The sequence below is a fragment of the Poecilia reticulata genome, linkage group LG14 (assembly GCF_000633615.1).
Source record: "Poecilia reticulata strain Guanapo linkage group LG14, Guppy_female_1.0+MT, whole genome shotgun sequence".
Lineage (NCBI taxonomy): Eukaryota > Metazoa > Chordata > Actinopteri > Cyprinodontiformes > Poeciliidae > Poecilia > Poecilia reticulata.
In genome coordinates, this window is record NC_024344.1 from 14478541 (window position 1) to 14491450 (window position 12910).

Sequence of the window (12910 nt, forward strand, 5' to 3'; positions counted from 1 at the left end):
CACACACACACACACACACACACACACACACACACACACACACACACACACACACACACACACGCACACATTGGAGACACTGCAGTTAGGGTTAGAAAATGGCACAGCGGACCTGACTGTAATGCTAATACGCGTCCCTCCCGACATAATAAGCCCTGTCTGCTCCATGTGGGCCGGCGGCCACACAGAAAAACCACCCACCATCAAACTCACGCTTATATGGGCAAAATAAACCCTTCTGTCAGCAACACGGCTCTATTTCAAGTCCGAAGCTAATTCCTGTGCTCAGAGAGCCTTGCTGTTTTTCCATGAAGCCTTCAAGCCCTGCATGTAATTTGGTTTCCGACTACATCTTCTAATCAGCTGAGCCACAACAGCTTCCTGTGGCGCCAAAATTGTCACACGGCGATCCGGCTGAGCCAACACGTTTCAGCTTCGGCTCATGGCACGCTCTATCATTTGCGAATTCCTGCTTTTTGATGGTTTGTTATTTTTTTGGGAGAGCGGGGGGGAGAAACAAATGCTCAACTTAAAAATGAGGAGTTTTGTGGGGGTTTTTTTTGGGTACAGTTAAAGGATTTTTTCCTTTCATTTGTTTTAATACCTGAGGATTTTCTATGTCCGCCAGCTCTGCTCTCTGCTTTAGGGGCATATTTGTGACATTTTGAAGTCCTGAAGCAGGAAAATAAAACTATCAGACTATTAGCAGGTAAAAAGGTTTCAGAAAAACAAGTCATTAAAATATCAAGCGTGGAATATTGAAGCGTGGAAAAAGGAACAAAAACAGCAATAAATCAGGTTTAAAACAAAAGTAATCGGATTCTGGCTACATTTGTCACGAACAAATTTTGCTGGATGATAAATTATTCCTGAAATTATTGTGATAAACGATAATATTGTCATTTTGAGACCATTTTCAACTGATATAATAATAATAATAATGACATGTACAAGTACACCATCTTAAAGATCAGAAAAACTTTCATTTTTAGAGAAAATTTAACACTAAACAATTTAAATATCCAAAATAAACAAAACAATAACAATTTAAATGGATTATGAAGTCTTGGTAAACAAAATTTCGTAAAAAAAAATATATATATATATACTTATTCACTTTAGACATGGAAAACGGGCAAAAGTGGCAGGTGGTGCAAACTAACTGCTTCGTACCGGGTGTCAAATATTTAAGCGTTTGTAAAAATTCCAGCATTTCAGCGACATTAAAGCCGTTCTCTTTAACGACTGTTGTCCGAACGGAAATTATCGCTCTCATTTTAATTTATTATGCGATTAATTGATTCATTGCTAATTGCGGCAGGTTAAATCCTGCCTGAACTCCAGAGTGTTTAGGAACAGGAGCCTGACCTGCGTCGGTCCTGGGATGCAGGACAGAACCCTCTCGATGTTCTCAGGGCTCACGTCAACATCGTCCACTGCCAAGAGGACGTCACCTGAACAGAGGAAAAAAAATACTTTAATCTGCTAAGATGAGACAACTTTACTACATACAGCAGCCCTGATATGAACTCCACATGTTAGCTGACCCTTCAAAGTAGATTCATTCAAAAGATACCTGAAAGTACTTAGCATTCGTTGGTTTTAGAAATGTAGAAAGTTGACATTTGTACCGATGGCATTTCTTTCTTTTTTTTGCTAGCAAGAATCCAATAAAAGGCGGTTAAACAACTTTGCATGCTTGTGATTAATGATCACTGCGGCTTTTTAGCTGCTCTAATGGCTCAAACATGTTGCAGCAACAAATAAAAAGTGACTGATTAGAGCAGATTCCTCATATAAAGCTGTGGGAAAACAGTTCAGTGATCATTTCTGCACACGTCGTACACAAAGAATGGATTTACAGCGTCTCGTACGAGTATGCACACTCTTTGAAGGTTTTCCCACTTTTTTTTTTTTTATTAAAACTACAAAATAAATCCCACAGCAAAGATGTGGAACTCGGTTGATAATCTAAACTTCAATAAATTTCCATGGTCATTTCATCCCTGGTGTGTATGCATAACTGCTGCTGCTGAGAGAACTGTTGCTAATTAAACATATTCAAAAATTACGTTCAATTTGAGTTATGTTAGACACAAAATGTTATGATTCTGACGTTCATTACTTAATGTGTGACCACCACAGTCAACAAAAAATCCACATTTAAAAATGAAACTATGATCTTTTTGAAAGAAATTTGATTTTCATGCTCGACTTTTAACCCCATAGTGACTAAATATCTTTATTACATCTACGTCCACAAACTGTGATGTAATTATATAACTTGCTATGATGCCTAAAACCATTTAGGATGAAAACAGAAACAGAAATATGATGCTAGCCTGACGCCGTTTACATGTAACTTTATGAACGAGGGTCTTACCGATCAGAATTTGACCACATTTTATAGCTGGACTGTTTGGTATTAATCCGTGGACGGTCAGTCTCCCGTCCTGTCGGACGGCTCCTCTGTCTGTCTGACCTCCAGTCCAGGCAGGACGATGCACCACGCCCAGCAGGGCTTCCAGCAGTCCTCCTCTTTCACACAGAGGCGTCGGCGAACTCGCCAATCGCTTGGGGTTCAGGTAGACACACGCTTCCTTCAGCCGCCGCCGCTGAACAGCCACGTCCTGCTGCTGGCCCGGCTGCGTCTTCAGGATGGAAGCTGGAGGAGAGGGAGTCGCTTTGCCTCTGCTGCCGTCCTTGCCTCCTTTGCGCTGAGACGGACGGCGTTTCCTGCCCAGGATCCTGGCTAGCTTTTTGAGAGCGGGCTCGCCTGTCCTCCGTGAGCCGCGCCGCTGCGTGCTGGCCTGCTCCGTGATGACCTCTGCCTCCTTTTCACTGAAGCGGACGTGGTTAGTGGATAAGCACTGGCTCGCTGCGACCCGCGCCAACGCGGCCTCCTCCTCGCCCTCGCTTAGCTCCAAGTAGAACAGTTCCCCGTTCTTCTGGATGTCATCCAGCCATTCTGGCTCTAGGTCGCTGAAACCAAAACAGAGCATTGACGAGACAGGACGAACCAAACCCCTGGTGGGAAAACACGGAACCACTGCTTTTGCTTCAAATGAGCCAAACAGCTTTTTTTTTTTTTAAATTCCCTTAAGATGGTGTTTGATTTATTGCAATTGTCTGGAGCCTTTTTTATTACTTATTTATACGGTTTCTTTATAAGTTAATTCAAGTTTCCATGTCATTTTCTCTTTAAACTCCATTAAACTCACATAAAAGTTGCAGCCTGGTGTTAAAATATTCTGGTTCTGATCAGGAACCTTCCGGGAGAAGATGTTTATTGACTAATGTTCTCTAATAGAAAACAAACACGTGGAGCCTTCACACAACAACTGGATCTACTTTATTATAAGACGACTTCTGAAGGCAAGCGGCTGAGCTAAATTTTATTTAAGTGAATCAGAGTAGAAGGGAATACAAATCCTTGCTACGCTAATAATGCACTATTCTGTGTTGGTATTTATGAATTTGTGTTTGTAAAGTTACAAAATAATAGTAGGGATTAGAGATGTGCCGATCAGGTTTTTTCCTGCCGATACCGATTCCGAACACCCATGAGGGCCGATCACCGATACCGATCACATAATTATTATTATTATTTTTTTGATCATAAACACTACCGGTTACATTATGTGGAAAAAGGAACCATGAATTCACCTTAATTTTGACAAAAACTTGTTTTTAATAACTTTTTCCAAGAAGAAAACTAAACAAAACAGGCATTGTGCAAATTGTACTGCTATCGGTAATACTATCTTTAACAGACTGAAGACATATGGAGACTCTGAAGAGGCTAAATAATGCAAAGAGCCAAAATAAAACCTCTCAACATTGCCAAAAAAATTAAAGTATAAAACTTAACATTCAAAGGCAAATACAGGATCCATTACAATAAACAATCCAGAATTACTGAATGAAAACTTCCTGATAGCATGGCGGCTAGCTGATTACTGCTAGCTCTGATTGGCTGTTTCTGACTGAGCGGAGTAATTATGCAGAGCAGGGAGGAGATTGATAATTTTTTTAGAGATTATCTGGCTCATGTTAGGACAGCGAAAGTTTTAATACGTATGTAAAATGTATTTTTTTAGGTTAGATGCTGCAGCTTTAAACAGAGGTTTGGTGTGAGAGTCACTACCAGGTGGAGCAGAAATCATCTATTTGTGATCTAGAAAAATGTACTTGAGTTGATTTAACAGAAACAAAAAATCTTCTTCTGCACCACTAAATATAAAAATGACCAAATTTCTGAACAGAATCATATCGCAGCTCGAAGACTTAAATAATTTTGCGGGTAATTTGTTTAGCTTTCTGACCGTCATGCTAATCCGGGTGAGTGTTTGTAGCTGTGCGCTGCTTTTCCTGCTATCTGATCCTCTGTATGTCTTTTTTACTGCAGTGAGCCTCGATGTAGCCAAACTCCGTCAAGAATGGCATTGTTTTTATGTCGTATTAGATTCATTGTGTTGATGCATTTTGACTTGCTTCAATTTTCCGCCGCAACACGCAAACGTCCCCATTCACTCATTATAGTTCAACATCGCTTACGGTAGGATTTGTTGCTGCGCGTTTGCGCAGTGTGAAGGAAAGAGACCAGCTGCACAGGCAGGCTGCGAAATGAGATGCAGGTGATCGGTTTGTGTAATCGGCAGCAAGTGATCGGCGATCACCGATCATACACTTTTTAACGGAAATCGGCCGATTATGATCGGTGGCCGATCGATCGGCACACCTCTAGTAAGGATACTTTCACAGCCATAAAAGGCTATATTAATGTGCATAGGTTACAATATTTAATACAAGAGCTACAAGTATTTTCTTCATTTATTCTGTTTTACACAAGTAAAACGAACTGAAAATCAAATTTACAGGAACATTTGGATTTAAAGTGGATTTAAAAAGCTTTACGTGTTTAGATGAAAAGAAAACACTACATCCACACTATGTTATTATAGATTATGAGGGAACACATGCTTTACGAGAGCTTTCTGGAATAAACAAGGGTGTCCAAACAAAAAAAAAATCTTGGCATTTAACCTTTCTCGACTATAAAATGACACATGGCAGCATAAAATCGTAGCTGGAACTTTTTTTTTTGTCTCTAACCCCAGACTGAAACAAGTTATTCTTACTAGTTGTAGTCGGAGCTGCTGAAACTCGATGATGTGGATTCAGTGTCCCCATCTTCTTTTGCTTTCTGAGCTGTCGAAAGTGTATTTTCAGAGCAAAGTCCGGGGCTCACGGACGCCATTCTGTTGTAAAACCATCTCATTCAAGCGTAAACTCCCGAACTAGACCAAAAGTTAATGTCAGTCCTTTATTTCTGGGGAATAAAAAAAAGCTCTTTTCGCCATATTTGATACAGCGCTGGCGAATGTGCACGGAGTGTCACATGACACAAGAGCGTGCGTTCTGATTGGTGGATGTCACCGTTGCCCTTAACAACACAAAAGCGTCGTCTTGCAAGCGGATTTGCAGACAGTTATGCCATAAAAAATGACGATATTCCAGCGCCCACTTACGGATTTTGATCTGTTTAGTCTTTATTTAAATCCACATACGTCTCCACTATGTAAAATATAAAGACTGGTTTATGTTAGTTATTTTCGTCAAGTGGAGTACCAAAAAGCTTGAGAGAAGCGAGGTTAACTCTGCTAACTTGTCGAGCTGTATTTTAACCTGAAATGACACATTCGCGACATCAACTCGCATTCCAACTCAGAAAATGACAGAAATTAAAAGGTGTACGGCATAAACAGCTTGTAAAATTTCAATATGCAACACGGTCAAAAGTGAATATCCAGCTTCTACTCGTTGATTTATTAGCTCAGCATCCCTTCTTTGCAGATACCTTCAGTTTTTTTTTTTTATTGTATTTATATTTTTAATCCCCTTTGGCATTCGACGGAAGTCTGGCAAAGTTCCCCGGCTCGCGATCAGAAGCACACGATCGGCAAAAGCGCTACCAAAATATAAACTCATGAAATTTCCGAACAAGCTCCGACTGACCTGTAAAGCAGAACGCTGCGGATGGAGTCGAAGTCCTCCAAATTATTTGAGAAGGAATTTCCATCTATGAGGTTAAACATCCTCTGGGTTTCATGTTTTGAAACGACGTTCTCAGTGAACAATAAGAAAAAGGCAACTGTAATTCCTGGAAAATAAGCCTGATCCAAAGTCACTTCTTTCCTTTAAAATAAGGACAGTGACTATCAAAGGTGCGGCAACATTAAGCTTGAGCTGCCTGACGGATCCTCCCTCGAGCTTCCTACGTCAATCACTTTTTTTTTTTTTTTTTGGGCTTCTTTTCTTTTCAAATCTTAAGTGTTTCTCCGGGACAGCAGAGCGGAATGTAGCTCAGTTATCTACTTGGCATTTTGAGAAAACTCCCGGTTACGACAGAGAGCTCAGCGGGCAAGCTTTAAGCTTTAAGACTGTAATCAAAGCACAACTCACAAGACTGAGGGAGATGACGCTGCCACTGATGAGAAAAAGGTACAGCGCTGCTGCTGCGCCACGTGATTTCAGAGAAACTACCCTCTTCATTTGACATTTAGTTCAGTGTTTCTCAAACTTTTTCAGGCTGAGGAACCACTTAACTCATTTAACAAACAGTCACGGACCACCTAACCTGAAACTGCCCCGCGATAACACAACTTAATATGATGCAACCTGAAATGAAAATATTAGCTTCTTATTGATTTTTTTTTTTGTTCATCTTAATGACAAGAGGATGAACATAAAGACCCATCTAATTTGGGTTATTCACAGATTATGAAAGTGTTTAAGCTTTCCAATGATGTCAAACACATGGAAATAAAAAATAAAAAAAACATTTAGAACTATTTGTTCTAAATGACTGATTTTTTGTTTTTAACAGAAACAAAAAATCTTAACCACTAACTACAAAATTACCAAATTTCTGGGTGTAAGAACATTATTTATTTCCATTTAACCATAAGCAAAACCACTCTGATCATACTCCCACCCTCGCTGTTCCCGAAGGAAACAGTGAACGGTCATCAAAAGTAAAGAGCCCATGAACTGAATCATCACTCTTTACCCGCTTCGCGCTCAGGTAGGAGTATCGCAAACTCATCATCGTGGTTAGCGAGACCATACAAATTAGAAACACATTTCTCAAGTCAAGAACTATAGAAATGATCCCTGAAAGTATAGTCTTAACTCATCTCACCTCCTCCCTACGCTTTAGTACTGACGTCCTACCCTTCTCAGTGACGGTGCACACAACACGTTTAGCTCTCCACATGCAATTAAAGTACAACTAACACACATAGCGATATCAAACCCTAAACAGTTAAATATACATTATTGTAATTGTAATACTTACAATTTTTACGTACCCTGTAGCACGTTGTAATGAGTGTTTAATAATATATATTTCACATCTCCATTTCCAAACATTTTGTTACATGTAGCACACAACATAACTTAGAAATGGCTGCTGTTTTAAAATTAAAATGCATTTAAACATAAAAAAAGACTTATAAACTGTATTGTATTACCCACAATGCATTGTGGTTTTGTGTTCAGCGTATTTATGTCTGTCATTGGCTGCATCGATGCCACGTGCTAACGGGGACACAATCACTACATTTACAACCGAGGTCTAAAATAATGTTCCAAACGTTCACTTTGATGAAAAGCTACAATAGCCACTGACAAACTGGCAAGCAGGAGAAAGACTGGCATCACAGAATGTACAATAAAACATAAACCTAAGATTGAAAAAGACTCACAAGTGCGTCGATTATAGTTGCCGACTAAAAATGAGGACAAGAGAAATAGTTCCTACCAGCGCAGTAGAGACAAACGTCAACAGATTTAAAATCATATTTTAAACTGTACTGTCTAAAATGAGATTCCATATGTAAATTGTCTCATTTATAATTAACTCCACAAAGAGGTACGTTTGCCAATTCTGGTTGGGAGTAGAAAAAAATGCAACCTTTTAGGCTTACTTTTGCTAATTTGACGTCATATATCAGGCCTGAAGAAAAGGAAACGTGTATCTAGCTTTAGCCCGCTATAAAGCGTACACATTTTAAAATGCCTGTTCAAGTTTGGGCATTTAGTCAATTTAATCTATCACCCAATTCGAAAATGATATGAAACACTGTATAAAACAATTTAATAATAATTATTAGTGATCATTTCAAACCTGATCAGGGTTGCTAAAATGCTATAGCCAGGCCCCAGACTACGTCCAATGTAAAAGTTCCTTTCAACTTAAGTTTCCTGCTTAGCTAGTGACAGAAAATAACTATATTATTATGATTATTATTATTATTTAGTTATGAAATAACTAAAATAATTATAATTTAATTTAAATGTAAACTTTTACTCACAAAACAATGTTGCAATGGAGGGCAGAACTGAACTGAGAAAAGATACGTTCACGGACCTTCGGAATTTTGTGTGTCATTTCAACGATTTAGCAACTTTAAACTAAAACTGTAGTTAACTACACTTAGTTAACTACAAACTCTGATACTCGTCTTGATCATCTACTCCAACCCTAACGTGATATTTGCTGGGAAACAACAGATATATTTGGAGATTTACGAGTAAAAATAAGGTATATTAATATAGCAAATATTAATATAGCATCAATATCGAGGATTTTTTAATGGACAGACAGAGCTAGAGTTTTGCAATGTCAAACATCAATCAGCCTTTCTTGAAAAAATAACATAAATAAAAAATAAATAAAAACTATGCATGAAAATGATTCCATTTTAGTTGTTAATTATAATTTTCAACAACTCTGCAAATAAGTTTTGCCAATTAAAGTTAAATACTGATTTGACTGAAACAAATATTTTATTTTATTTTATTAAAGCACTCCTCGCCCCCTTCTGGTGAATCATCGCAAATTAAACGTTCCTGTTCAAAGGGACACAATTATATTTGTATTTCTTTCTAACCTCACTACTTTGTATTTAAAAAAAGCATTGTTGGATTTTCTTAACTGATCACTATAGAGCTTCGGTCAGAAAGCACGCTGGTCATCAGGGTGTTTAAATGGTTTGCATGGGGACTCCATGCAGAGGGACCGGGGCCGGGAATCGAACCCAGGGCCTTCTTGCTGCGGGGCAACAGCTCTACCAACTGCACCACTGTGCAGCCCTCAATATTTCCAACTGAACTATTTCAGACCAACTGAACATCAAGAAGAATAAATAAACGGAACAAACCTCTTTCCAATAAAAGGAACCACTTCAAAATAAAAGCATAGACATGAGTCATTGAAGTGCTTGAAGAATTAATAACACAAGTCATATAACTTAATAAAACAACCGGTACTTGATTCTCATTTCATCGACACACTTCGTTTTTGTTTACTGTGACGTCACCCGACGGAAATCCCACGTGTTCGTAACCAGGAAGTAAGCCCTTTGAAAACAAGCATGGCGTTCCATGCAGTTCAAAAGTCTTTGCTTTCGTTGCTAACATTTATTGCTGTGTCAACGTGCTACAGTTTGGGGGGTTGACATAAGTACAAAATATTAACAATAACAGCGAGCTCTTGTAATAAGACCCCGTTATGTGTGACGATAACGACACAAGTCAGACTTTTTCTGCGCCCCCCCCCAAACTCTTGACACCCGTCTTGATCATCAACTCCAACCCTAACGTGATATTCGCTGGGAAACAACAGAGATATTTGGAGATTTACGAGTAAAAATAAGGTGGTATTCTTTTCTGCCAGAGATGTCTCTGAGTGAAAAGCAACGTGTTTCGTCAGAAACATGTGAGACGGATCTGGATGGGGTTTCAGAGCTGATGGATCTGCTGCGCATGGACCTGGATCCTGATGGAGAGCCACGGAAAGCTGAGGGAGGCGATGCACCGTGTTCTTCTGTAAGTAGGACAGATCAAGCACATCCTTAAGAAATCCACAAGTTGATATCTGGGTGAGGTTGTCTTTAAAATTCAGTCATGGTCAAAGGTTTTTGCGGAGATCTAAATGTGTTTTACAAACTTTGCACCCACTAAAATGCTTGATGATAGCTAGATTATTATGCAGAATTATCAGACTCGTATAAATATACTGCAAGTAGTCTTATTATCTTAAAGAGATGATTTTATGATTAAAAACCACATTTATGTTGCACAAAAAAAATTAGCCGACCTCACTTTATTATTGTGACAAACACATTATCTCAATTAAGCCAGCAGTAATTTATTTTTTTATTTTAAATATAACAATCTAAAACCAACCCTAACTCTGAAGATAATTACCTAGAAACATATTTCAGAATAACTGTATTTTTTATTATTATCTACATTTACAACATTATCTTGACCTAAAACAGAGTAACTAATCCTGTTTGCTTTCCTGAAAAGCATCAAAGTATTAACACAATATAAAGCTTCATGGATATCTGATTTTTCTTTAACAGCTTTTTTAAACACTTTATTCTTTTATTAGTCTACTGAAATGTAGATTTTTTTTTTCTTTTTATTTGATTAAGGCCCAGTTTCTGGTAATTACTGTGTCCTAAAAATCAAATATCTCCATACAGTGCCATGTAAAGGTATTCTTAACCACTGGCCTTTTTCAGCAGAAACTTGAATGTCTTTGGGATTTTATGAGATAAACCAACACAAAACAGCCAATGATTGTGAAGTGAAGTGTTTCTGGTTTATTTTTTTATGTATTTTTCTATTTTATGAGCAGAAGAACGTACTGAGGAAGCAGCGACACTGGGAGAGGCAGCTGGCTGCAAAGAAGAGCAAACGCAAAGAAGAGAAGCAGAGGCGGAGGTTGAATCGCGCTCCGGAATCAGGTGAAGACCGAGGAACGTCAACAAACGCTGAGGACCTCGATCTGATTCGTCGACTTTTTATGATCCGTTGTTCTGTTCTTGAAGGTGGCGACGCGGACGCTGCTCAGTTCAGCAAGCGAGTCATGAAGGCGATCACCAAAGAGCGTCTAGCAGAGGCTCGCTCCACGGGTCGGAAACTTTGCGTGGACCTCAGCATGACAGACTGCATGTCTGACAAGGTGACGATCCTCACTGTCCGGAGACCAATCCCGCAGGAGCAGAGTCGATTGCATTTACTGGAGTAACTGTTTTTTAAAAAGTTTACTTTTAGGAGTATTTTTACTACGTTGTACTTTTTAGTTTTACTTGAGTGATTTTATCATGAGGTATCGCTGCTGCTACTTGAGTAAAATTTCTGGATTTTCTACCCTCTGAATGAAAACCAGACATGTTTCAATCAAACATTCACCAGACACAGACACGCATCAACAGTTTTTGTTAAAATTACTTAACGTTTTTACCATCCTTAAAATACCAAAATTTCCACTTAACTTTATATTTTGGTCTGTCTGATCATGTAATTTTAAAAATATTAAACGATTGATAATTAGATCATTTACTCCGTACTCGAGTAGACTTTTTACGAAATACTTTTTTACTCTTTAATCATGTCTTGGGTGGCTAACGTTTTACTCTTACTTGAGTGAACGTACGTTGAAGCTACTCTTACCTGCCGTCCTCTGTGTCGAAGTGAACGTAAGAAATAAAAACTTCCTTCTCGCTCAGGAGATAAGCCGGCTGGCGGGCCAGTTGCGACGGCTGTACGGGTCGAACAAGAAGGCGACTCGGCCGTTTCATCTGTTCCTGACGGATCTGAGGGAGGACAGCCGACTCTACCAGGAGTGTGTCCGAATGAACGACGGCTTCCTCGGCTACGCGGTGATTCGATCAGTCTCCGATTATCCTCTTACCAAAAAAAAAAAAGAGTCAGAAAAGTCTCTGCAAAACTGTTTTGAACAAAAAGTGAAAGTAATACTGATCTTTTCAGCTGTTTTCTGCGACACGTTTCTTCATTTTCATGCTGGATTTCTTGTTGCCTCGATGTCACTTGCTTTTTTTTTCATGTCTGCTGAATGTAGATGGAAATAACAGAGGAAAGTTGTTTGGACCTGTTCCCTTCAGAAGCGGTTGTTTACCTCACCCCTGATGCCCAAGAAGGTCTGGTCGTTTTTATTTACTTAATACAGATGCAGCTCAGTAAATTAGAATATAAATAAAAAGTTTATTTGTTTCTTTACTTCAATTAAAAAAGTGAAACTCATGTGTTATATATATTCATTACACACCGTTACCCTAACTCTCTATAATGAAAGTAAAATGAATCTATATAAAATGTGAGCTTCATCTTTGAGTTGAATTACTAAAATAAATTAACTTTTCAATTATATTCAAAATTTTTATTGCACCAGTGTTGCTATTCCTACATGTAAACATAACTAACCTTTTTGTTTGCAGTTCAAGTCGCTGGACTTGTAGATTTTGTAAAGCATGTTTTATCCACTAGAGGGAGCAATTAGCCTGAATGTTTCTCACCGTTTGAAGACTTTAAGGGCCACAATTCAATACATAAACAAGTTATTAAATAGCTACTTAGATTCACGTGGTATTGGAAATTAAACTAATAAATTAAAAAATCTAATTAATTAAATGTTTCCATTATTTATTACATTTTCAAACAATTAAAGGTGAAATTATTATTTAAATTTTTGGTTTGTTGCATTCTTAACCCTCCTGTTATGTTCGTTTCTGAGGTATAGCAATAATGTTTGTGGGTCAATTTGACCCGGGGAGTGTTTTATCATGCAATAGTGTCAGGAACCAAAAAATTCCTCCAAAACATTTTTTTATCTGATTATTAACTCTAATACTAAACATCTCAATCAAAATTTGTGCAATTATGTTTTTTATTTCTCAGAAATTAAGGATTAATGACGACAACTTACTCAATTACTCATTTGGACATAAAAAATGGGATTTACATTTTTTATGTCCACTGAAAAAAACCTAGACACAAAAAAAACAATAATTTCCTTGAAAGTGATCTTTGG

At 38.2% G+C, this 12910-nt stretch overlaps 2 protein-coding genes across 3 annotated transcripts in view; one reads left to right on the forward strand and one right to left on the reverse strand.

Moving 5' to 3' along the window:
- intu (inturned planar cell polarity protein) overlaps window positions 1-6613 on the reverse strand; it is a 21383-nt gene extending 14770 nt beyond the window's left edge. The window contains exons 1-3 of one of the 2 annotated variants that reach the window (XM_008427937.2): window positions 6019-6613; window positions 2384-2982; window positions 1369-1454 (exon numbers count right to left, since the gene is read on the reverse strand). In XM_008427937.2, coding sequence (XP_008426159.1) covers window positions 1369-1454; window positions 2384-2982; window positions 6019-6098 — 765 coding nt within the window. In that variant the 5' untranslated portion in view covers window positions 6099-6613. Of the gene's footprint in view, window positions 1-1368; window positions 1455-2383; window positions 2983-5141; window positions 5908-6018 lie in introns of those variants that run through there. The other variant, XM_008427936.2, reaches the window with a different exon arrangement.
- Window positions 6614-9329: 2716 nt separating this feature from the next.
- trmt10b (tRNA methyltransferase 10B) overlaps window positions 9330-12910 on the forward strand; it is a 6082-nt gene continuing 2501 nt past the window's right edge. Inside the window, exons 1-5 of the mRNA XM_008427938.2 lie at window positions 9330-9894; window positions 10715-10823; window positions 10908-11041; window positions 11589-11741; window positions 11942-12020. Coding sequence (XP_008426160.1) covers window positions 9745-9894; window positions 10715-10823; window positions 10908-11041; window positions 11589-11741; window positions 11942-12020 — 625 coding nt within the window. The 5' untranslated portion in view covers window positions 9330-9744. The remainder of the gene's footprint in view (window positions 9895-10714; window positions 10824-10907; window positions 11042-11588; window positions 11742-11941; window positions 12021-12910) is intronic.